General features: G+C 38.4%; 1 protein-coding gene across 1 annotated transcript in view; it reads right to left on the bottom strand.

Annotated features, from left to right (window-relative positions):
* AFG1L (AFG1 like ATPase) overlaps positions 1-26,961 on the bottom strand; it is a 234,226-nt gene that overhangs the window by 159,522 nt on the left and 47,743 nt on the right. The window contains exons 3-6 of the mRNA XM_003278929.4: positions 19,545-19,596; positions 10,906-11,007; positions 9,839-9,969; positions 334-433 (exon numbers count right to left, since the gene is read on the bottom strand). Coding sequence (XP_003278977.3) covers positions 334-433; positions 9,839-9,969; positions 10,906-11,007; positions 19,545-19,596 — 385 coding nt within the window. The remainder of the gene's footprint in view (positions 1-333; positions 434-9,838; positions 9,970-10,905; positions 11,008-19,544; positions 19,597-26,961) is intronic.

Genomic DNA, 26,961 nt, shown 5'->3' with positions numbered 1-26,961 from the left:
TTGAGTTTCTTTTATGGCCCATAAAAAGCAGTCCAAAAGGCCTGCATTTTTTGCTAAGCACATATGACATATCTAATATTTAGGGAAAAACAAAAAACAAAAAAACAGCAAGTGTACCAAACATGGGAATCAACTGGATTTAGCTTGCTAAGAATATAAAACTTTTCAAATACAAATACCAACTGATTTTTCAGATTAAGCCAGTTATAAAACTAATAATAAGCAAAGTCATCAGATTTATTAACACAATAAATTTAGTTCAAAATTATGGATTTTTAAAAGCTTGTTAGTTTCCACCTAATTGGATGAGACTAGCACAATGTTTGTTTTTACCTTCCGGTGGCCTGTTGGATGTTGCCACAACGACGACCCCGTTTTTGAACAGATTTTCAAAAAGCTGTTTCAGAATCATGGCATCAGCAATGTCAGTGACCTATTGACAACAACACATTTGTTTTATTTTAATTTCACTTCTGCTGTAACAAATTTGCTAGTGGATCATCTTTTTTTTAAGATGGAAGTAAATTCCAAGAGAAAAATTCTAATTATCATCGTGAAGAAAAGAGTAGATAATTAAAAGCATGAAACACTGTATAGCAGTCTTTGAAACTTGACTCTTCTTTTTTGCAAGCCTATCATTTCTACACAAATTACCAAATGGTTCTATGATAACTTCTTTTATAGAACTACAGGTGGAAAGCATAGATAATTGTCCTAAACATTTAGGAAGTCTAATTAATTAGAACTAACTTGACCAACACCCTCCTCCTCTTCCCAACCACTTCCCACACCCCCCGCAAAAAAGACAGATGAAAAAATAATAATAATAAAATACACAGGCTGTTTGAGATTTCTAATACCTTTCTGGCAAAGGTCCCTGGAAAGGTGACTTTAAATGGTCATGGGCCTTTAGAAATAAGGACAAGTAGCCAGTGAGACATAATCAGCTGCTGTTGAAAATAGAATGATATGACATAGATACTATTGTGCAATTGTTGCACAAAACAATTCAACAGATGGCCCATCACAAAAATAAGCAATTTCATTGTTCTTTTTAAGTGCCTTCTATTACTGTCCATGAATAATCAAAAGGCACTGCAGTCACTTCCAGCACAGCCAGCCTCTGCTAACCTTCACAAACACAAATATTCCTTCTACCAAAAAAAAAAACCAAAAACCAAAACAACCTTTCAAGAATAGCTAATACAGTCCCTTAAAAAAATAACGTGTGACAATACAAGAAATGCATAATACAGATAAAACTATTCCATCCAAGTTAGGTTACAGAGAAATATAACTATTGATCTTTTCTAAAATTTTTTTTTAAATTCACAATTACGAAGTAAGCTTAATGATGTAACTTTTTCTAAAGGCTTTTAAAATTCACAAAGAAAGACAACAATTAAGGAGGGAAAGAAGTTGACTCCAAAAATAAATGTGTAATGAAGATTGACATCAATCATTGCAACTTCCCCTAAGAATATAATAACATGGACTTTAGATACTCCCAGTGTAAAAATGTTTTGATCTTTCTTTGATAGCACATTTCAAATAACCTCAGTACAACTTGCTTTACATATATCCACAAGATATAGTACACTGTTATTTTTAAACCCCATTAGAGGACATAAAAATTGGTGAATTCTTTCAATTAAATCAAAATACTAAAAGTTACAAACTGAATGGTTATAACGCAATTAACAATAACCTGGGTTGCACAGGTCTAAATCACTTTTCTTTTTACAGCTAATATCTTACTCAAAGGTTTAATTATTTCTTTCCCACCTGAAAACAAAACCATGAAATAGAGATGCACATTTTTTTTTTTTTTTGCTGTCTCAAGTTATAACTAAAAAACTGCTAAAGATTCCTTATATTAAAAAGACTTCAGGAACTTCAAAATGGTGATTAAATGAAAAGGAAAGTGGTGCTGATATTATTTAATTTGGAGTTTAGGATCACTGTCAAATTTGGCTTCCGCAAAAACACTGACAGAGAAAGTCCCTTTCAAATGCTTGAACACCAGTGGCATTTCTGATGAGAGGACAGAACGAGCTTGCACATTTTAATAGGAACTGCACTTTTAAATTACATTGCCAATACACTGACTTTTTAAAAGAACGATATCAATGAAAGGTTACCCGATTTTAGAGAATAAAAATGGTCATTTGACTATATCATTAATGTTTTTGAAAAAAATGTAAAATAGCTTTTGTGCCCTAAGGTTTAGAAAACTGAAGGGACATTTAGCTTGTAACACAATGCAAAGGTTTAAACTGAAAGTTGAAGAAAGCAAACAGTAAAGGCTTGTGGTTGAGTTATAATTTGCTGTTTTTATATATCAGAATGTTTTTGCCCTATCAGAGTAAATTAGCTTGGAGAAGCTATGACTAATTAATAAAGAAGGAGTCACTTGGTGTAGCCGGGTGCCAATGTATACTCTTTTGATCTTGTCCCCACACTTGTTCAGCCTTGCCAGGGAACAGTAATTTTACAGTATAAGTGAACAGAAGACAATTGGCCACACATTCTTGGAGAGCTGGCTTTTTCAGTACCCAGCATTTCATTACCACCACGAACAAAAGAGAAGGCTACAGATTACCAATAAGGGTAGTCGCTAATACAGAGAGTGGAGACATTTCATTAGCATTAAAGAGAAAAGATTTTTTTATAACCCAGAGTTGCTTTCCATTATGACTCACTTAAGTAAAAAAGAAAAAAAAATCTAATGGTTAATTTACATGTGTGAGTGCTTGAGTCTCAGTCATCCACTGATTGGTACAGTGCCATATAATGAGTGACAAACATAAGCATGCATTATCAGTAATTAGGATTAGCACAAAAATAAGCACCTATTTTTTATTAGCAGTTTTTAACAGCTTTCTTCCTGCTTCATAAAAATGGTTAAAACTATTTTTTAAATGATATTGATAGCTTATAGAGGAGAATTTTGCATGATCTTCTGCTCATCAGAATTCTTTTTTTTTTTTCTGGACCCATATTGGTAAAACATCTATTCAGTGTCCGTCTCAGAAGAGATATGAAGAAATAACATTTTTAAACACCAGTTTTCCTCACTAATCTTATGTCTTCAGAATCATAAACAGTTTAACATGTAACATAAATATTCCAAGAGGACATAATGAAGATCTTAAGGAAAACTCTGAAGATAAGCTATTACTTATTTCACCAACCAAAACACATGTTAAAAAAAAAAAAAACCTATCCAAACACATTTCTCAACCAAGATAAGAATCGTGTATCTAACACCTCAGGTAAAACTGAAATGTACCTACTTGAGGATAGAGGGTGGGAGGAGGGGGAAGAGCAGAAAAAAGAACTATTGGCTACTAGGCTTAGTACCTGGGTGACAAAATAATCAGTACAGCAAACTCTTGTGACACATGCTTACCTATATAACAAACCTGTACACATACCCCTGAGCCTAAAATAAAAGTTAAAAAAAGCTGAAATTCTACACTTAGTAAGGAAGACCAAACTAATGAAGAGCATTCTGCAAGTGTAATCTGAATGCTTACCAAAACATAATCTTTAAAATTCCTTAAATTCAAGAGCACAAAAAAGGAGTATATCCATGTTTTTAAGCAGCAATAATTACCATTCGTCTCCCTAGTAAAATAAATATTATATTAATTAACACTACCTAAAGGCCAATAATAACTAGCTAAAAATCAAGGCTACTAATACGATTCCATTTTAAAAGTGAAGTGGTGATTGTAGATATACTGTCACTAAGAATAAAGTGCCTTAAAAACTCTTTTCTAATAAATCAGCAAGTATTGTGCTAGGCTTAATAGGCTTAAGGATAATTTTTAGGTTCCATCACTAAAACATCTACCAAAACCCCACCCAGCTCTAGAACTGTATATTTAAACACATAATACAAGACTTTATATACCAAGGAAAATGTATAGCATAGCTGTTACTGGTAAACAAGAGCATTAGTGCTGGACCTAAACTGTTAGTTACCAGCTGTGTGACCTCAGTCAAGTTACTGAACCTCTCTGACCCTCAATTTCCTCATCAATGCAACGAAAGCAGTAATAATACTTACCCTGCAATATTGTTATGAGACATAAAGTAAACTCTCAAGAAATGAGAGACCATTAACTTTGACTATTACCTATGTATGGTATATATGCTAGTATTAATATAATTCTGTATTATTCATGTATAGCTACATAGAATTTTAGCTGTAGCTAGAATTACATTTAGCATTATACAGTTATTAAGAACACAGGCACATAGAAAAACACTCAATAAACAGTAACTAATATTATAGAACATATATAATAGATGGAATATAAGCATTCTAATAAATAAATGGGCAATACCTCAAACAGTTCATAAAAGATGGATTTAACTAGCATGTAAACAAACATGAAAAAAAATCAACCATATTATTTCCTAAAGGAATACAAATTAAAACAAGACACCACTTTTTATGTATTCAATTAGACAAAAATGTTCAGATAATTCAGAATGATGACAGGAAAAAATGTGGGTTGAAGTTATAATATACCTTGGGTTCTATAAATGCTGATTTTGCTTGAGAAATGCTATTACATGTAAGGGGAGTGGGACTCAATATGGGAACCACTTCCTTAGTTTTCATTTGGTATTAGATTCATTCATTCATTCATTTATTCACTACTTATTCATTCATTCTCAGACACTGTTCTAGAAACCTGAGATACATCAATTAATAAGGATTCATGCCTTCAAGTTTACATTCTGGGAATACAGATAAACAATAAACATAATAAATAAGTAAATTACATATAATATGTTAAAAGGTGATATATGATATGGGAAAAAAGGTGGGTAAGGGGCATCAGAAGCGTGGGGGTCAACGGTAAGCTGCAATTTCAAATAGGGTGTTAAGATGGGCCTTGTTAAGGAGGTAATTGAACAAAGAGATGATGAAATGAGGGAGTTGCTCTTAGGAATATGTAAGGGCGTGAGGGAAACCACACAGCAATGGTTGCTGCCTAGGCATTAAAAGTAGAACCCAATGGCTCAAGCCTGTGGCCAGAGATAAGAGCTTAGAGGCATAGCTCTTGCTTACAAGATGGAGCTCCTCACTTTTCCTGCTGCTTCCTTTACTTTAAATGAACCATTCAGGCTTTTGCTCACAAACATAGTTACCCCGCCCTATTCCTACACATATATAAAATACACACATACACGCATGCTGCTAGTTGCCATACTCTCTCTCTGCCTGACTCTTCATTACTGCCTCCTGTGACCGGGGACGAAGGACTGGCCTTCTGACTCATTGCTCCCTCCCTGCCCAGCATCTGTAAATAATCAATCTTTGAACTTATTTTCTATTGTAGTGGTGTATTGATTTGCACCTTCCATCTGAAGAACCAGGGTCTGCCCCAGGCCAGGATTTTCCTGGGACGCCAGGAAGAACACAAGATCAGGCTCCCACTGCCAGAGCAATAGTCAGACAGGCATAAACTGGACATAGGTCAGACAAGAGCCACAAAGGCATATGCCAGTATAAACAAGTTTCCTGTGTGAGGGACCCCCTGGTCATGGGTGAGACAACCAGGCATTAGGCCGTCCTCCAGGTGAAAGAAGTATCTTGTGAAAGGCATGCTGTAAACACCTATATCCAGCTCCCTGCACTTCCTGTTAGGGCAGGGTTGCCAGCCGCTCTGGTGCTAGAACCCCAATTTAGCTGGGGGCTCTCAGAACAGAGGGACCACTCTGTGCAGAAAGAATGCCCAGTGCAAAGGCTCCGCTTGTTCGTTATACATTGAGTAGATGGTGGGGATCAGAGTGCTGGTGTAGCAACATCTTGGAGTATATTTCACCCTCTTGAGTTTTAGGGAAGAAGGGTAAGTAGAGATTTGGACTTGTGATCATCTAATTTTGGTGTATTGGAGAAACTTCTTTAAGACCTGTAGGAGACAGTTCAGGATACTGAAACTAGCAGAGATCACTTCTTCCCTTAGGGGACACATTCTTGCCCTTATATTTTCACTTTCTCTGGCTCTTGTAACACTGGGTATATGCAGATATCGGCTTTTTCTTGCATTCAGCAGTAATCTCCAAGATTCAAGTTGGAATTGTAAAGGAAATAAAAGAGCAAAACTATTAATATTTTGCATTCTAGGACATTCAGGCCAAACTTGCTCAGGGGAATAGGGTCTCCCATGTTGTCAACTCTAACATAGAAGAATGCTATATTATGCAATAATTGGGAATGGAAAAAAAAATGCTACACTAAAATTTGGGATCAAATGAAAGCAATCAATTTGGTATTGTCTTGTTTTGTCATCTCTGTGCATGTTTTCCTCAGAGCCCTGAGAGAAATAAGTAGTTGGTATAATACCCAACTACTAACTGTGGTTCCTTAATCTATGAAGAAAATAGTATTGGGAACAGTAGGGAGCAATGAGTGAGGCTGAACCTGTAGGAGACAAAGTCAGAGAGGAAGCAGAAGGGTTTGAACAAGGAAAATGACACTACTTTATATAACAGAATATTTCCCCATTAGAGTATAAGCCCTTTTAAGTTGGGTTTTCTGTTTCCTGTGGCCAAAAGCATTCCTAGCAGATACCTCATCTTTCTCTTCCTGGGCTTTAGCTCACTGGTTAATTCTTCCACTGGAGGTAAGGGATTTCATATTAAGGAAAGTGACATTTCCTCACAGTACTTCTTACCAATGTTTATGCTATCTTTTACAGATCATAGGGAAATACGTCTTGACATAGTAGATGGCAGCAAAATAGTTCTATTCTCATCAAGACTGTTTGTAAGAAATAGGCACCGGAGATCCAGCTGAAGAAAAGAGATTTACTTGAAACTCCAGGATAGGGACAATACTGATGGCACCTTATGGGAACTACAGCTCAATTACTTTCTATATTTCTTTGTTTCTGTTTCATTACTAAGAAGAGCTTCCCTCTGTGCCATTTAGTTCAAATTCATTAGAGAGGGGCTACAACTGGCCCATTCACCAAGCCACATCATACAAGTCCAAGGCTGCTGAGAAGATTGTGGATTAGCTACTTATAGATCAGCTGTCCAGGCATGGTCCATTTAGCTATGGGACAGATAGGGCCCTGTCCTGTGATATGGAATAAGGGCCTTCAAGGCATCCTTGAGATGAATGAGTCAATGAATGAATAAATATCAAAGCAATCTGGACAGGGCAGGCAATAACAGGGATCTCTATCACATCTGCTTTCTCTCCATCAGCAAGCAGCATTTTATAAGAGCCTGTCTCCCCTGGATCTCTCTTACACTCAACACGTAATCTGAAAAATCCTTTCTGTGGCCTGCATTTCTTTGCAAGACTCAGTTCATTTGGAACATTAGTGTTCTGACAGTTGTTTTTGTTTCCTTCTATTTATATATCAACCTTTTGAAATCTAAACCCAGTGGAGTATGTCAGTACAACCAGGCAGGTTTTTGGTAGGACTTCACTATCGAGGTGGCATTATGACTCTTGTAAGCCCTAGGAACTTTTACTTTCATAAGCCCCATCCTCAATTCAAAAAACATTACGACTATGTTGGTATAAGGACAAATATAATACGAAATAGACAGATACAGGCTAGAGTCATTATTGATATATTCATTTATGTCCACAAATTTTAAAAGAAATTAAAATATTTTCTTGATCCCTAAAAGTATCATGAGCCCTAGACACTATGTCTGCTGCACCGACCGGGCAAGTTGCCCTGCTTGCTCTGTATCTTCTTCAGGATCATGTGCTTTGCACAGCCAGATTTTCATAGCATCCTAACCTTCTTAGTCTTGCCTTCCAATACACTTATGCCATAAAAACATGCCAATCAGGCCAGGTGTGGTGGCTCACACCTGTAATCCCAGCACTTTGGGAGGCCGAGGCAGGTGGATCACCTGAAGTCAGGAGTTCGCAACCAGCCTAGCCAACATGGTGAAACCCCATCTCTACTAAAAATACAAAAAAATTAGCCAGGCATGGTGGCGCCTGCCTGTAATCCCAGCTACTCAGGAGGCTGAGGCAGAAGAATTGCTTGACCCAGGAGGCAGAGGTTGCAGTGAGCCAAGATCACGCCATTGCACCCCAGTCTAGGCAACGAGAGCGAAACTCCATCTCAAAAAAAATAAAAATAAAAAAGCCAATCATTTCTCAGAAAGTTTTGAAATCTACATTTTTAAAGTTAAGGGTAATGATTTTTACATGATACCTAGGAAATTCTAATGCCTTTAGATTTCTCATCGCCATGTGGAGATATCAACTATTTTGCAGAATTAAATGAGATAAGGATGTAAAAACGCATTGTAAACTACGGATCATTTTACAAAGGCTACGTATTAATAAACCTCTTTAAAAATTTAACTTCAATACCTTAATCAAAATTGTAACTATGCCAGTTCAATTTTATTTAGAGATATTTTGGTTAAAAGGCTAGTAATGGAAAATCAAGAGAAATGGCCCCTATTGATTCACCACTGACTTTTGTTCTTGAAAGCAGCATAACTGTTAAGTCAGTGCTTTTTCAAACAACTCAATGAGGCCCTTTTCCTGCAAAACATTGATGTGGTTAGTATGACTCTTCAGAGCAGCAGGAGAGCATCTGTTCTTTTCCATAAAGCCTTTCCTTGGAAGACCTTTGCAGTTCTAAATACAAAGGTGAGTCTAGTCTGTCTTAATATGACTGAAGGAAGAAAGAAGCAAAGATCCCTCTTCCCCAGATGGTTTAGTGTAACAGCATTGCTGGTAAAAATTCTTTCCCCTCCATCATAAATCTAGACTATTGTTAGCTATGTGTACCAGTTGCTAAAGGAGACCAATCATGCATGCTTTGGGATAAAAGCATCTTGGCCATATCATCTTCCCACTAATCCAGATTATAAAACACAGAAGAACAAGAAATAACTCACTACTAATTTAAATGCATAATTTCAGAGAATCCTAAAACTAAGAGAAACTTTAAAAGTTCAACTAAGGCAATTCCCTCCCTTTATCACAGATACATATGTTGTGAGGCTTAAATGAGATGAATCACTTGTTCTTTATATAACACTTTTTAAAAATACTCAAACATCTTTAAAGATATTGTTTTATAATAATTACATTATCTTTGTGGTGTAGGGGAGATGTACAGTCATCGACCAAAATTTAGAGGTGGGCAGACTTTTTCTACAAAAGACTGAATGGTAAATATTTTAGGCTTTGCAAGCCATATAGGGTCTCTTTTGTACTTTCTTCTTTTTCTTCTTCTTCTTTCACCTACCTTTAAAATTACAAAAACTTGGCTGGGTGTCATGGCTCATGCCTGTAATTTCAGCACTTTGGGAGGCTGAAGCTGGAGGATCACTTGAGGCCAGGAGTTTGAAACCAGCCTGGGAAACATAATGAGACCTAATCTCTACAAAATTGTTTTTAAAAATGTGCTAGGTATGGTGCACAAGCCTATAGTTCCAGCTACTCAGGAAGCTGAGGCAGGAAGTTGAACCTAGGAGTTTGAGGTTATAATGAGCTATGATTATGCCACTGCACTCCAGCCTGGGCCTGGGTGACAGAGCAGGACCCTGTCTCTTAAAATATGTGTGTGTGTGCACGTGCGTGTGTGTGTACGTGCGTGTGTGTGTGTATGTGTGTATACACTCTTCTTTTCTCACTAACCATAAAAAAACAAGAAGGTCAGATTTGCCCTGTGCAGCTCCTGAACTAGATAGTAAAATTGAAGCAGTAAGAGATAATGTGTCAAATCACCTTATAAAACAATGATAAAATCAGGAGCAAAATTTAAATCTTCATACCTCATTCAATATACCATTCTCTATCTATGAAAAATCTCTACTTTACCTGAAATTCATCGAAACATAGGAGACATGCTTCTTCGCTGATTTCTTCAGCTATGGGAGCTATTGGGTCATATGATTTAGCCATAAATCCTGGTTTCCTTTTTGGCAAACTCTGTTTAAGGCGATGTATTCCTCAAATGAATGAAATTAAACACAGATGAAATACATTAGTACATTTTAGACAATTATAACATATTTTTAAAATCTCTAAATGAAACTTTAGTATGGACATAAAATTAAGTTTAAATTCCATGTAAAATCAAATTTGATCATTGAAATTGTTTGCATTTTCTCTACTTCAAAATAAGTTTGTTCAAATATTATTATGTTCTTATAGTTGTAAGGAAACTTCAAGGTCATTCCATTTCTACTCTTTAATCATTTCAGAAACGACAAGGTGATAGACAAGTGATTAGATGCATCAACACATCCACCTTAGTCCTTTATTTCAGGGATGAGAGCAGAGGATGTGATCCTGCCCAAGTAGTGCATGTTATGTCTAGCATATGAATCGAAATGCGTCCTTATCTCTAGCCTAATACACTAAGGCCAGTCCACTTCATTCATTATGTGTGTACTAAATGCTGCAAGTATTAGAGGAAAAAAACACATGATTCCTGCTCTGGGGAGGTTACAGTGCAGCTGGTAGACAAATCATGCAAAAGTGAAATAACGTAAGATCACTAGCAAAGCAGTAAAGCTTACATCGTACTCAAACTGAATGCCTACATGCTAAGGTAATACAGAGTAAAGGACCTAATCAAGAATCACTTATTTAAACAGGTGCATTTTTAACATTTTTTTATTGGCCCTTAGTAGAAACAGAAAATGCCTGAGCTTCATATAGCAATCTCTGTTCTCTGATTTGAAAGTATTAAATTGGTCTTAAGGACCAACTCTGGACACATTACTGACTGTTTCAACATAGCACAAAACAAATGGAACCAAATAAAATCTTACTGCAAGCAAAAATCTAATTTTTAAAGAGTGTATATTCATTCAATGAAGAAAACCATTTTGTAGTGTTTCCCCAATGAAAAAAATCACTTCTTTCAGATCATTGCTTACTTTTGTGCACATCTAGCATGAAACCATGAAAATGAACCCGTTTTTTCCTCTTCATTTCCACATAAGCATAAAACATGTCCATCACCATTGTTTTTCCTGTACCTTAAAAATAAAAAAAAATTTAAGAATACTATTAAATAGTATGTACTGATTGCTGTAATGATTGTTCATTAGCTTTGAGATAATGAAACCATACTCTTCCACTAGGAAGCTGAAGACTATGTCACTTCTTTAGAAGGGGGAGCTTACTTTGTATGTTAAACTAGCTAAAAATAAAATGTTAATATTACTCTTTTCTGTTAAAATCCTGTTTATGGAAATTCAACATTTAGTTAACATTACAGGGGCTATCTCCCCCTGAAAACTATGTTCATAAACTGGCAAGATTTACAGTCTTCTCTTCCAAAAGACACTAGCATAAATAAAATAACTTAATTAAATATTTATTGGGTCATTACTATGCATAAAGAACTGTTTTAGGCACTATGGGAAAACTCAAAAATGAAAAATAAGAGAAGAGGCTGGGCACGGTGGCTTATGCCTATAATCCCAGTGCTTTGGGAGGCCAAGATGGGAGAATTGCCTGAGCCCAAGAGTTCAAGACCAGCCTGGGAAACATAGTGAGACTCCCATCACAAAAAAAAAAAAAAAAAAAAAAAAGAGAGAAGAAAGATGAAATATAAAGATTAGTATCTAACATAAATATTGAACATGAATCATATATGTAGATTAGAGCTAGAGAATTGCCAATTGTAACACTTCCATTTTTTAAAAGCTAAGAATATAGATCTCTCAAAATAAAGCCTACTTGAGGAAATTCTGATACAGTCAATCCTTATAATTAAATTATCTAATTTTCAACACTAAAACTTTTAATGACTACAATCGCATTAGTACAGTAGAACCCTCTTATCTGAGAATTCAGTTACTCAAGGCCCACAATCAATCATAGTCTAAAAATGTTAAATGGAAAACTCCAAAAATAAACAATTCATAAGTATTAAATTGTGCGGCTATCCTGAGTAGCATGAAGAGAACTCATGTCATCCCGTTCCATCCCACCCAGGACATAAATCATCCCTTTGTCTAGCATATCCACACTGTATTCACTACCCTCCCATCGGTCACTTAGTGGCCTTCTCTGTTAAAAACATAGTATATAGGCCAGACGCAATAGCTCACGCCTATAATCCCAGCACTTTGGGAGGCCAAGGTGGGTGGATCACCTAAGGTCAGGAGTTCGAGACCAGCCTGGTCAACATGAGACATGGCAAAACCCTGTCTCTACTAAAAGTACAAAAATTAGCTGGGCATGGTGGTGGGTGCCTGTAATCCCAGCTACTCAGGAGGCTGAGGCAGGAGAATAGCTTGAACCTGGGAGGCGGAGGTTGCAGTGAGATCGTGCCACTGCACTCCAGCCTGGGCAACAAGAGAGAGACTCTATCTTAAAAAACAAAAACAAAAACAAAAACATAGGGTTCAGTACTATGTGAGGTTTCAGGCATCCACTGGAACTATCCTCTGCGAATAAGGGGAAACTACTGTAATTGAATATCCAACAGCCTGAGCATTTAATGCAGGTAGCATAAAATGCCTTATTCCCTCTCAGAAAGCCTAGGGCATTCAGGTCAGTGGTCCATGCTCAGTTTGTACCTGGCATTCCTCAGTAAGCCAGGCCAGCATGTGCTAGTCCAGTCTCACACCCTCCCGGTTTCCCCGTCTCCCACCATCACAAGATTACTTCCTGTCTAGTAATTCCTTTGCAATTACTAGAATCCAAAGGCACTTCAGAAAGTAAGAAGATCTAAGTCTTATCTTTCGGGTTTCCTTCATGCCACAAGATGACACTGGGCCCATGCCATTTGAATGTCAGAGTGCTTTTGTATATGAAAAAACAATCCACCAAACTTTTTTTAATGAAGAAGTCACTTTGATGGAAAGTCATTCATTGCAAAAATATTCAGTACAGTATCTCTTGATATAGTGATTAGCAGTAGATTTTAAATAATTATATTTACCCAGAAAAGTTAATAAAGTTTCAAATTCTGCTGCATGCAGTGTAGTATACTTATAGATTCAGAATAAAGTCATGAATTATCTAACCAAAAATGCATTCACTAATCATTAGGGTAAAGCAAATCAAAACTACAAGATACCACTTCACATACATTAGAACAACTATTAAAAAAAAAAACAGAAAATGACAAGTGTTAGCAAGGATGTATAAAAATTGGAACCTGTGAATTGCTGGTGAGAATAACAATGCTATTGTCACTGTGGAAAACAGTATGGCAGTTCTTCAAAAAAATTAAACACAAGCCAAGTGCAATGGTTCACACCTATAATTCCAGCACTTTGGGAGGCCAAGGAGGGAGAATTGCTTGAGCCTAGGAATTCAATACCAGCCTGGGCAACATAGTGAGATCTCATCTCTACTAAAAATTTAAAATATTAGCCAGGTTTGGTGATGCATGCCTGTAGTCCCAGCTACTCAGGAGGCTGAAATGGGAGGATTGCTTGTGCCCAGGAGTTCAAGGTTGCAGTGAGCTATGATCGTGCTACTGCACTCCAGAATGGGCAACAGAGAGAGACTTTGTGTCCAAAAAAAAAAAAAAAATTAAACATAGTGTGACCATAGGATCCAGCAATTCCACTTCTGAGTATATGCACAAAACAACCAAAAGCAGGGATTCAAACAAATACTTACACTTCAATATTCACAGCAGAATTATTCACAATAGTCAAAAGATGGAACAACCCAAACATCCATTAATAGATGAATGGATAAACAAAAAGTGGTATATACATAAAATGTTACAGTTGGCCCTCTGTATCTAGTTTCTACATCCCCAGATTCAACCAACAGTGGATCAAAAATATTTTTAAAATAAAAAATAATACAAGGAACAGGTGGAGTGGCTCACGCCTATAATCCCAGCAATTTGGGAGTCCAAGGCAGGCAGATTACTTGAGTCCAGGTGTTCGAGACCAGCCTGGGTGATATGGCAAAATCCCATCTCTACAAAAAAATATAAAAATTAGCTGGGCATTGTGGTGCATGCCTGTAGTCCCAGCTACTCAAAAAGCTGAGGCAGGAGGATCACTTAAGCCCAGAAGGTGGAGGCTGCAGTGTGCTGATTCACACCACTACACTTCAGGACCTGGGTGACAGAGCGAGACCCTGCTTCAAAATAATAATAATCATCATCATAAACAAAAAATAATATAGTATAACAACTATTATAGCATTTATGTACCATTTACATTGTTATAAGTAATCTAGAGGATTTAAAGTGTACAGGACAACACACAAAGTTTATATGCAAATGCTACAGCATTTTACATAAGGAACTTGAGCATCCTCAAATTTTGGTATCCAAGGGCATCCTGAAACCAATCCCCCATGAATACCAAGTATATTATTCAGCCTTAAAAAGGAATCCAACTCATATGCAATACACAATAATATGGATGAATCTTGAAGATATTTTGCTAAGTAAAATAATCCAGACCCAAAAGGACAAATATTATATGATTCCATTTATATAAGGTACTGAAGGATAATCAAATTCATAAAGACAGAAAGTAGAATGGTGGTTGCCAGGCCAGGGGAGTCAGGTGGCGGGATGTGGAAAACGTGGGAGAGAGGTAGAATAGGATGTTGTTGTTTAATGGACACAGAGTTTCAGTTTGGGAAGATAAAAATGTTCTGAAGATAGATGGTGGTAATAGTTGTACAACAATGTGGACAGACTTAATGCTACTGAATTATACACTAAAAATGTTTAAAAGGGTAAATTTTATGTAATGTGTTTTACCATAATAAAAACAATTGAATACATTTTTAAAAACCTTTAGTTAATATGCTTATTGGTAAAAGACTGAACACTTCTCCCCTACAATTTGACAAAGGCAAGGATGTCTACACTCATGTTCTGAAAATGGATGGTGGTAATAGTTGTACAACAATGTGAATAGACTTAATGATACTGAATCATATACTGGAAATGTTTAAAAGGGACAATTTTATGTTATGTGTTTTACCATAATAAAAACAATTGAATACATTTTTTTAAAACATAGTTAATATGCTTATTTGTAAAAGACTGCACACTTCTCCCCTACAATTTGACACAGGCAAGGACGTCTACACTCACTACTTCTATTCAACATTGTACTGAGGTCCTAGCTAGTGCAAGGAGGCAGCAAAAAGAAATAAAAGGCATAAAAATTTAAAGAAGTAAAATTATCTTTATTGGCAGATGACCTAATTGTATACACAAAAAAAAATTCTAAAGAATCTACCAAATCACCACTAGAGTTAATAATTAAATTCAGCAAGATCACAGGATACAAGGTCATCAAAAAACCCACTGCATTTCTATAAACAGTAATGCATATAATGACATTTTGGTCAACAATGGACCACATATACAATGGTGGTCCCAAAAGATTATAAAGAAGCTGAAAAATTTCTGTCACTTAGTGATGTCATAGCTATCCTAACATGGAAGTACAATTAAATTTTTTTATAAATTTAGTGTAGCCCAAGTACACAGCACTGATAATATCTTGTATAAAGAAGTATACAGAAATGTCCTCAGCCTTCACATCCACTCACCACTCACTCACTGATTCATTCAGAGCAACTTCCAGTCCATTCATGGTCAAACAGGCATCCCATATTTTATCTATTATACTGTATTATTACTGCATCTTCTCTGTTTAGATATGTTTAGATAAGCAAATACCACAGTGTTACAACTGCCTACAGTATTCAATACAGTAACATGCTGTACAGGTTTGTAGCACAGGAGCAATAGATTCTATAATACAGCCTAGGTGTGCAGTAGGCAGATGTATCCCTGCATCCAAGCCAGGGAGAACTATGCTTCCTAACTCCTAACCTTAAAGCCAGCCTACCTTTCAACTGGTGAAATTAGAATCTGAATCAATGTGAAACAGGTGAGGTGAAACCAGGAGGCAGCAGAAAAGGGGCTGATAAGCAAAATGTACTTTTATTCTCTTCTAGTGTACCAGAGAAATCATTAACCCTGCCATAACCACTGCAGTCAGCTGGTCAACAGCTGAGGCTCTGTTGTGAGAAAGCCAGCTGTAGGGTATGAATGAAGCCACAAAATACTACTACCACAGCTTTTGGCTTCTATATGAGATGTGATAAATATTTTATAACAAAAATAATTCATTTCAAGATTGAACCATGATAATAATCCCTCCAACTCATACATCAACCCTACTGCAGTTCCCAGGATTTAGGGTCCATCTGAGTCAATCATCTCAACACATCTGCAAAGAAAGAGGTGAAGCGAGCAGGACAAAGCCCAAATAGAGTGCAAGAATGAAGAGTGGGAAGGGAGTGCTACCAGGTAGGTATTCTCTATCCCATGAAGTCTCCTTAAAAATTATTTATTAATTTAAATTTTTCTTAAAAAAAAAAAAAAAACATAAGAGATGAGGTCTCACTATGTTGCCCAGGCTGGTCTCGAACTCCTGAGCTCAAGCATGTTTATTTATTTATTTTTATTTTACTTATTTATGTATTTATTTATTTATTTTGAGACAGAGTCTTGCTCTGTTGCCCAGGCTGGAGTGCAGTGGTGTGATCTCGGCTCACTGCAACCTCTGCCTCCTGGGTTCAAGAAATTCTTCTGCCTCAGCCTCCTGAGTGGCTGTGACTACAGGCACCCGCCACCACACCCGGCTAATTTTTGTATTTTTAGTAGAGGCAGGGTTTCGCCATTTTGGCCAGGCTGGTCTGAAATCCTGACCTCAATGATCTGCCCTGCTCAGCCTCCCAAAGTTGCTGGCATTATAGGCGTGGGCCACCGCACCTAGCCCAATTTACTGATTTATTTATTTTTAAGATAGGGCCTCACTCTGTAGACCAGGCTGGAGTGCAGTGGTGCAATCTCAACTCACTACAACCTTGATCTCCCCGGCTCAAGTGATCCTCCCACCTCATCCTACTGAGTAGCTGGAACCACAGGCACACACCACCATGCTCAGCTAATTTTTTAATTTTTTTGTAGAGACGGGGTCTCACCTGGTTGTCCAGGCTAGTCTCAAACTCCTGGTCTTAAGCAATCATCCTGCCTCAGCCTCCCAAAGTGCTGAGATTACAGGCATGAGCCACCATGCCCAGCCTTCTTAAAATTTAATACCTGTTTCCCAAGTCCAACAAAGGAAAAGAATAAAGAATAAGAGTTTATGGTGGCATTTTGAGGCTACTCTCTCATACAGAGAGCCCCTCAAATGAAAACTTGATCTTTTATTACCTATTTTATTTCATTTTTGAGATGGGGGTCTCACTCTGTTGCCCAGACTGGAGTGCAGTGGCATAATCATGGCTCACTGTAGCATTGACCTCCCAGGCTCAAGTGATCCTCCCACCTCAGCCTCTCGAGCAGTTGGGACTATAAGCACATGCTGCCACGCCAGGCTAATTTTTGTATTTTTTGTGGAGACAGGGTTTTGCCATGTTGCCCAGGCTGGTCTTGAACTCCTGGGCTCAAGCAATCCACTCGCCTCGGCCTCCCAAAGTGCTGGGATTGCAGGTATGAGCCATCATGCCTGGCCGATTACGTATTTTATAAGTGGTCTGAACTAAACTTATTATAGCCACCAAAATGTTCGTCTCACTTCCCATTTCAGAATTCCTTTCTCTTCCCCTCTCTATATTATAAGGATGTTTCCAAACAAAGGTTGCCACATACCCAAACTATATGAACATCCCATACTATCACATCTTTTCTATTGCTTTCAAACACTCAGATGAATAACTTGTAATGTGCTTCCCTTCAATTAGTTACCATATGGCTGTATTTTCTAAACTAAAATCCAACAATATTCATAGGGTTTAAAAAAAATAGTGCTTTTACAGAAGTGGAAGCAGTTATGCTTTTTTAACCATCTCCATTTATGGTCAGGTGGTTAAGGTAACAGGAGGAACAAAGTTGTTGATTTTAGCGATGACTTAATATGAAAGTGAAGGTACTAGAAGTAGATGTTCTCAGGAGGCAAAGAATGAGACCTGACAACAAGATGAGAATCATTAATGGTGCCCAAAGGTGCAAGAACATAAAATTGTTCAAGTGTCTGTTATAACTGCTTTCTAAATAAGAAGTAAGTATACATTGGTCTCAAAAGTACCAATTAGCCAGTGAACTAAGAAAAAGAATAGTTTGAGCTTCTTTTCTGTAATTTCAAGAACCTGAAGAATTTTAAGGGGCAATCTCTAATGTTCACTTTTGTCAACTAAATTATTCTCTCAGATAAGCTAAATCTGGAAATACAAAATGGACATTCAATGCAAGGCAGCAGTAAACAAATTAGAAAAAGAAGGAACAGTTTAGAAAGGAACAGTTTTATCTTTAAGGCATTAAAACTACTTATTCGGCTGGGCGCCGTGGCTCACGCCTGTAATCCCAGTACTTTGGAAGGCCGAGGAGGGCGGATCATGAGGTCAGGAGATCGAGACCATTCTGGCTAACACAGTGAAACCCCGTCTCTACTAAAAATACAAAAAATTAGCCGGGCATGGTGGCAGACACCTGTAGTCCCAGCTACTTGGGAGGCTGAGGCAGGAGAATGGCATGAACCTACTTATTCAATGCCCTTTTTTTTTCTTTTCCTAAAAATGTTACTAAGATAATATTCCCTGCCATCACTCCCTCATAACGCAAATGTGTTGTGGCTACAGGGGAGCCTGGAGTGTGAATATTAGTCTAGGTCCAAAACTGACCTTGTTACATGTGAATGTGAGTTTTGAGTATGCCAGTAGAAGAAATAATTGATTGACAGTAAACTGAGGGATTAGAAAAAGTTAAAATTAAAAAATTTAAAAAGGCATCAAAGAAATAATTGAAAGCAAGGAGGCAATAAAGTCAAGTAGAAACTCCTTCATGATATCAGTGGCTGAGGGTGGCCAAGGAGAGGTTTAAGACTAAGAGAAAAGGATTTGTTTGAAGAAAATAGAAACCACAAAACAGAATTATTTCAGTAAGAATGAGGTCAGGGAAGACTTCATAAGCAAGACACTACATGATTAGGAAAACCTAGAAAGAAGTGACCACTCAGAAGGTTTCCACCAAAATGTGAGTCTTTCTGCCCAATGTCTAGAACTGGGAGACCAAGGAAATGTTACCACTTATGCATTAAGAGTATCTACTATCAACTACATTAAAGATAATAATGACTAAATTATTCATCTAAGGGCTTAGGTTATGACTAGAAATTTAGTGGAAATTAAAAGTAAAAAAGAACAGCTTATTTTTTAAAAAAGTATTAAGCTGAGTTAATGAGTCACGGAATCCTGATTTGTCCAATAACCTATCTGTAGATGATTTCCTTCCCTGATATTAATTACTTTATACATTAAATAATGTTTGCACCCTAACATGGTGACTAATTCTGCCCTAGACTACAGCTGTACCCTATGAGAAGTAAAGTAAAAGCTGAAATAACTGCCCTCTCTCCCTTTTCCTCTCTCCCTACCTTACCCTGCCTCATCCTATTCCCTTGCTGGTAACAGATTGAGGGATAGAAATAGAAATCATCCCTGAGCGAAAGCTGAGAAACTTTCTGTTTTGCCCACCCAAAACTTATTTTAACACACTTACCAACATCTCCATAAACATACAGGCCCCTTGGAGGTTTGCTCCTTGAAAAAAGCTGCAAATTAAGAACAAATTATTAATCTCTACCATGCAAATAATTAAATATAATCATATACATAGTCTTCCTAACTGTCCTATATACAGAACCAAGAGGGGCTATTATATACAATAAGTAAGAAAAAAACTTGATATAAAAGTGTGTAAAGCTGAAATATTATGCAGCCTTAAAAAGGGAAAAAACTCTTAATGTATACATGAATGAACATTGAGGACATTATGCTAGGTGACATAAACCAGTCACAAAAAGACAAATATTCTCATTCCACTTACATGAGGTACTTAGAACAGCGAACAATTAAAGAGACAGAAAGTAGAAATCAGGTGCTGTGGCTCACGCCTATAATCTGAGCACTTTGGCAGGCTGAGGTGGGAGGATCACTTGAGCCCAAGAGTTCAAGACCAGCCTGGGCAATATAGGGAGACCTCGTCTCTGTAAATAGTTAAAAAGAATTAGCCAGGCATGGTGGCATGCGCCTGTGGTCCCAGTTACTCAGGGGGCTGAAGTTGAAGGATTGCTTGAACTCAGGAGGTCAAGGCTACAGTGAGCCATGTTCACACCACTGTACTGCAGCCTAGACAACAGAGCAAGACCCCATCTCAATTTAAAAAAAAAAAAGTAGAAAAAGGGGTTGCCAGGGGCTGGGGGGAGGAAGGAATGGGGAATTATTGTTTAATGGGTTCAGAGTTTCAGTTTTACAAGATGAAAGTAGTTCTGGAGATAAATGGTAGTGATGGTTGCATGACATTAAGAATGTATTTAATAGCACTGAACTGTACTCTTAAAAAATGATTAAGATGGTAAATCTTATGTGTGTATTTACCAAAAAAGAAAATTGGAAAAAAATGCTGTGAAGCCCCTCTTAGGAGTCAACACAGGAGGCAATAACCATAGTAGCCCACAGCGAGGGGTTCACAGTCACACAACTTGAATGTACATCCCCTCTACCATTTACCAGGCATGTAGTCTTTCCCTTCTTTCCCAGATGGGCTCCCCAAACAATGGCAGCTAGGTTCATTCTCAGCAATTAATAGAGTAGAAGAATTGTTCTGGTGAAACTGAATGATCTCCAGATAAAAAGGCCAGAGGCACTTACATTGGTTAAGCTTCTCCCAAAGAAAGACCTAGATCCCTACCAGATTACCTTCTGGTAAAGCACACCAGTCACCAAACCTCTCAAGCTGGAGCTTCAATCAGCTTGTTAATACCAGTGGTCAATGGATATTTGGAAAAAACTTCCAACATAACAGTCAGAGACCAGAATATACAGAGGGGAATAAACTCAGAGGAAACAGAGGACTATTCAGACATCAAAAAAAAAAAAAAAACCTCAAAAATAAAAGTGGGCCAGGCATGGTGGCTCACACCTATAATTCCAGCATTTTGGGAGGCCAAGGTGGGCAGATTGTTTGAGCTCAGGAGTTTGAGACTAGCCTGGGCAACATAGCAAAACCCCATCTCTACAAAAATCAGCTGGGCATGGTGGTGTACTCCCACAGTCCCAGCTACTTGGGAGGCTGAGGTGGAAGGATTGCTTGAGCCCAGGAGGTGGAGACTACAGTGAATCGAGATCACATCACTGCACTCCAGCCTGGACAACAGAGCGAGACCCTGTCTCACTCAATCAATCAATCAGTAAAAATAAAAGTGAAGTCGGCTGGGCGCGGTGGCTCATGCTTGTAATCCCAGCACTTTGGGAGGCCGAGGCGGGCAGATCACGAGGTCAGGAGATCGAGACCATGGTGAAACCCCGTCTCTACTAAAAATACAAAAAAATTAGCCGGGCGTGGTGGCGGGCGCCTGTAGTCCCAGCTACTCGGAGAGGCTGAGGCAGGAGAATGGCGTGAACCCGGGAGGCGGAGCTTGCAGTGAGCCGAGATTGCGCCACTGCACTCCAGCCTGGGCGACAGAGTGAGACTCCGTCTCAAAAAAATAAAATAAAATAAAATAAAAATAAAAGTGAAGTCAATATAATAATATACTAAGGAAAAATAAGAGAAGCTACTAAAACTATATAAAGCATAGTGGGAGAAAGAAATTGTCTCTTCAATAAATGCTGTTTGGGAGGCTGAGGCATTAGGATTGCTTGAGCCCAGGAGTTTGAGACTAGCCTGGGCAACAAAGCAAGATACCATTTTTACAAAAAAGAAATTGTTTCAATTGAGGAAAAATGATTTCCTACCAATCCATCCAATCTATTCATCAAGTGTGAAAATGGAAAATTGTCCTTTCATAAATTCAGGGTATGAACAAAACTTCCTACTCAGCAAGAAGAAAACATAGGCCCTGGGAAATGTAGAGGGCCCCTGGGAGGGAAAAAAGCTTGTCAGAGGGAGGCCTGCTTCCAGGACCACAGTGGCACTGCAGGTCAGGAAAGCAGTCAGGTCCAGAGCAAAACTGGAAACTGAAGGGCTCTGGAGATGAAGCAAAATAGAACTTCTCTTACCTAATGCTATTATCAACCCAAATAACCATCTTGAATTTTGTTACACTTAGAAGAGTAACCTTCATACTCTGCAGCAGTTCCTAAACACCTGTGCAAAAAACAAGGTATGATAGGGTGGAGTGAGTTCAGAAAGGGAGGGTAAAACAGAAAAAAGTGAAGATTATGCCACTTAGCATCAACTAGAGTGGTCAATAATTTGGCAGAGAACATTCTCAAAACCTAGCTTTCAGCGTCTCATCCATAATGCTTTTGGCTTTGTCTTATTTTATTTATATTAGAGACAGGGTCTCACTCTGTCATCCAGGCTGGAGTGCAGTGGCATGATCATAGCATACTACAGCCTTGAACTCCTGGACTCAAGCAATCCTCTTGCCTCAGCCTCCTGAGTAGCTGGGGCAGGTGGACACCACTACATCCAGCTAATTTTTATAAAAAAACTATCCTGTAGGCTGGGTGCGATGGCTCATGCCTGTAATCCTAGCACTCTGGGAGGCCAAGGCAGGCAGATCACTTGAAGTCAGGAGTTTAAGACCAGCCTGGCCAACATGGTCAAACCCTGTCTGTTCCGAAAATATAAAAATTAGCTGGGTGCTGTGGTGCATGCCTATAATCTCAGCTACTTGGGAGGATGAGGTGGGAGAATTGCTTGAACCGGGAGGCGGAGGTTGCAGTGAGCCAAGATCGCGCCACTGCACCCAGCCTGGGCAACAGAACGAGACTCCATCTCAAAAAACAAACAAACTATCCTGTAGAGATGGGGTCTCACTATGTTGCCCAGTCTGGTCTTAAACTGCAGCCTAGGCCTCCCAAAGTGCTGGGATTGTAGGCATGAGCCACCATACCTGGCCTGTTTTTGTTTTATAATTTATGGGTTCAGTCCAACCTGCCTCAGAAACCTCTCTTGCTTTCCTGTTCCTTTTTGCTTTCTTTCTCTACTAAATGTAGCTTGTGCCTTCTAGACCTCACTCATGGTCTAGGCCAGACAAAAGGATCTTCTTTGCTTTGACTCTGCCATCTGGATGGCTTCCTGGCATTTCTCTGCATGTTAACTCTCCATCTATTCTTAAATCTCCACTCAAAACAGTTTTCTACTCCTGCCAAAACTTCTTAATTTTTCTTGGTTTTTTGTTTCTTATATGAACCATTATCATGCAATGGTTATTCTATTTTCAACTTGCCAGAAAAAGCATTATGCTCTTAATTTTAGAACAGCTTCAAATTGGAAAACTTGCATAAAACCTAATAATCTCTAAGTATATTCTATGTATGTGAAATCTTTTGAAAGCAGCATTTTGTATTAGGTAACTGAGAGTGTCATAGCAATTCATAATTCTTCACAATACATTTTGTGGGAATAGTTTAAGGCCTATTCTAATACTGCTACATGATATACTCAAGATAGGCTGAATAAATGAAGTTTAGGGAAAAGGAATGAAGAAAGATGGGGGGAAAGATTGCATGGAGAGAGCTGAATGCTTCTAAAAAAACAAAAAAGTTGGCCGGGCGTGGTGGCTCACACCTGTAATCCTAGCACTTTGGGAGGCCCCGGTGGGCGGATCACTTGAGGTCAGGAGTTCGAGAACAGTGGCCAACATGGTGAAACCCCGTCTCTACTAAAAATACAAAAATTAGCCAGGCATGATGGCAGGCTACTCAGGGGCTGAGGCAGGAGAATCACTTGAACCCAGGAGGCAGAGGTTGCAGTAAGCCGAGATTGCGCCATTGCACTCCAGCCTGGGCAACAGAGGAAGACTCCATCTCAAAAAAAAAAAGAAAAGAAAAGAAAGAAAAAGTTGCACTCACGGTCCTCTCTTCTATTTTTCTCTCTCAACTCAATATATTTTAGAAAGAGCACTTTAGCAAATACTACATTACATATTACATATATAATCTGTTATGTTGTCTTATATTTTATAGCAATATTTAGAAGATGACAAAGAGATACTGCTGTGCCAAAGAAAAGATCCTCAAACATCTAAGGTCACAAATACCTCATATCGCATGAATACCGTATAAGACGGAGATTTTAATATAAGTAAATTGATCAACAAAATGAATACCCTCCTAACGAGAATCATTAGACATAGACATAGTCTATCTAAACAATATTATATACTCCACGTATTTTTACTTGGGGAAACAAGCTAATTTTCTCCTAATAAAAATTTCAGTTTTCTAATAATTATTGAAATTATTTTAAGGGGCTTAAAAATCTATGTCTTAAGGGAAAAATCAGAGGATCAAATGGAGAACAGTGAGACTAATCAGAAGGATATAAAATGGGTCCTAAAAAAGTTTTTGAATTCTTTATTAATCGTAGTGATTTCAGGGAGAGGAAGGTTTACACGGTTTTCTTCAAAATGGCTGTCCCTTAGGAACCCACATCATTTGCATGCTCCTAATTTACATTTTCTCGCAACTTAACGCTATTTTTCTGTTCTATTAAATTTCCTTCCTTAAATTTAATTCCCTATAACTTGTCCTTATGTCTCAGAAATCACAGTGAACTCCACCCTTACACTGTTTCTCGGTGCTGGTCATTCTCCATGTGCTCCCCTCCCCTGATGCCTTCTCCATCCTGTCTGTACCCCAAGCGACTGACCTTTCTGGCTGGCTCCTGGCTGGTTCAGCCCGTGGGAGGCATTCCTTGCAGGAAATAGGAGAGAGGGCATAGAAAGGGATGGGTCGTTCTCTCCCATCCCTCCCTGCTTCAGAGCTGTGCCTCAGTAGAGCTGCATCCCTCCAGACCAACAAGCGGCCCATCCCTCAGGCCACAGCTCCAGCTCTCACCAGTCTCCTCCTTTGCCCTTCCATCCCTTGTTTGCTGCCTTAAGCCTGCCCATGCCTCTCTAAGTAGTCTCTAAATTTGGTCTTTACTGAAACATCTGCTGTGAACTGTTTTCTGCCAGGACTCTGACACATCCCGGACTCCCAAAATGCACACACGTAACATTAGACTCAGACTTCAAAATCTGAAATGATTACGTTTATCTAGTGACCAGTTATAAGATTTGTCACAAGTTACCTGTATCTTAGGGAGTTTGTAAAGTAGGATGATGATACCTTCTCTAATGGGTTTTGATGAGGATCCAGTGACATCACCTTTTAGATTGTGCAGACAGATCATAAGCTTAAGGATGATGTTGGAAGACAGTGATAACCTACCACCTACCTCCAGCAAGCATAAGAGATATGGCAGAAGAGTATTAGAGTTGAACCCAAAAGATCTAGGTACAAATCCTGGCTGGCTGCTTATTAGCTAGGTGACCCTGGGTAAGCCCTCTCAACTCTCCAACCTGCTGTCTCCTTATCTGTTGCGTGCAGGGCCCAGCACAGGGAAGTTCCCCATCACTGCTCACCTCTGCATGTGTAATCACGCCAAAGACTGCAAGCATAATGTGCTTACCAATATCTGTTTATACTCAGACCTGTAATTCGTGAAAAAAGAAACATCACACCCTTTGACACATCCCTCTCAAAGATCTGAACAATACAATTAGTAAGTTCAAGCAATTTACATCCATATAAACTCTAAACCCAACAAACCAAGAATACATTCAAGAACAAGCAGCATAATTTCAAATATAGTCCATATGCTAAGCCAGAAAGAAAACTTCAATAAATTCCAAAGAATCAAATGTACTCTAACCATAATTTAATAAAATTATACGTAAATGATAAAAAGATAGCTAAAAATAGAAAAATCTCATACTAAAATATATACCCTTCCATGAACTTCACCCAGATTGCTGAGGATTGCTGAAAAAAGTCTGACAGTCGTGCAGAGAGGACCCTCTCTCCGGGCCCTCCATATTGTCAACAATTCTGTTTCCTTAGTGAGTTCACTGTGTCTCTGCAAAGAATCTCTGGAACCTTCTTACTTCCCATTAAGCAAAACTACATTTCACTCATCACTTTCAGAAGATGTCTCCTACTTCTTCATAAAGAGAACAGAAGGCATTGGGTTGAAAGTCCTTCAACTTCCTATGTGAAACTGCAATCCCACCCACGTCTGCACCCATCCATTCCTCCCTCCTGTGACGTTCCTCCTGTTACAAAGGAAAACGATTCCTCTTCCTGTCCTTCTTCCAACCTTCTATCAGTGTTTATTTCATACCCCATCTACCTTCTCAGAAACCAGGGCCCATCAAATCAAATTCCTCTTCTCTTGTAATCCTTCTTATCAACAGCTTATAAAGCTCACACCTGTAATCCCAGCACTTTGGGAGGCTGAGGCAGGCAGATCACTTGAGGTCAAGAGTTCAAGACCAGCCTGACCAACATGGTGAGACCCTGTCTCTACTAAAAATATAAAAATTAGCTGGCTGTGGTGGCACACACCTGTAATCCCTGCTACTTGGGAGAGGCTGAGGCAGGAGAATCGCTTGAACTTGGGAGGTGGAGGTTGCAGTGAGCTTAGATTGCACCACTGCACTCCAGCCTGGACAACAGAGCAAGACTCCATCTCAAAAAAAAAAAAAAAGAAAGAAAGAAAAAAAACCACTGAAATTAAAACTTTGTTAGAAAAAATCCTAAGGAAGGAAAAACAGCAAATAAACTGCAAAAAAAAAAAAACTGCATCAGTTATTATGGACAAGAACACAGAGGAGTCCTATTCAGCCATAAAAAAAGAATGAGATACTGTTATTTGCAACAACATGAATGAAACTGGAGGTCATTACATTAAGTGAAATAAGCCAGGCACAGAAAGACAAACACCACATATTCTCACTTATTTGTAGGATCCAAAAATCAAAGCAATTGAACTCATGAACATAGAGAGTAGAAGGATGGTTACCAGAGACTGGGAAGGGTAGTGGGAGGCTGGGGTGGAGGGGGAGGTGGGGATGGTTAACGGGTACAAAAAAAATAGAAAGAATAAGTCCTACTATTTGATAGCACAACAGAATGACTAT

Source organism: Nomascus leucogenys, chromosome 3 (genome assembly GCF_006542625.1).
Source record: "Nomascus leucogenys isolate Asia chromosome 3, Asia_NLE_v1, whole genome shotgun sequence".
NCBI lineage: Eukaryota > Metazoa > Chordata > Mammalia > Primates > Hylobatidae > Nomascus > Nomascus leucogenys.
Note: the sequence above shows the minus strand (reverse complement) of the source record. Positions and strands in the feature narration are given on the sequence as shown.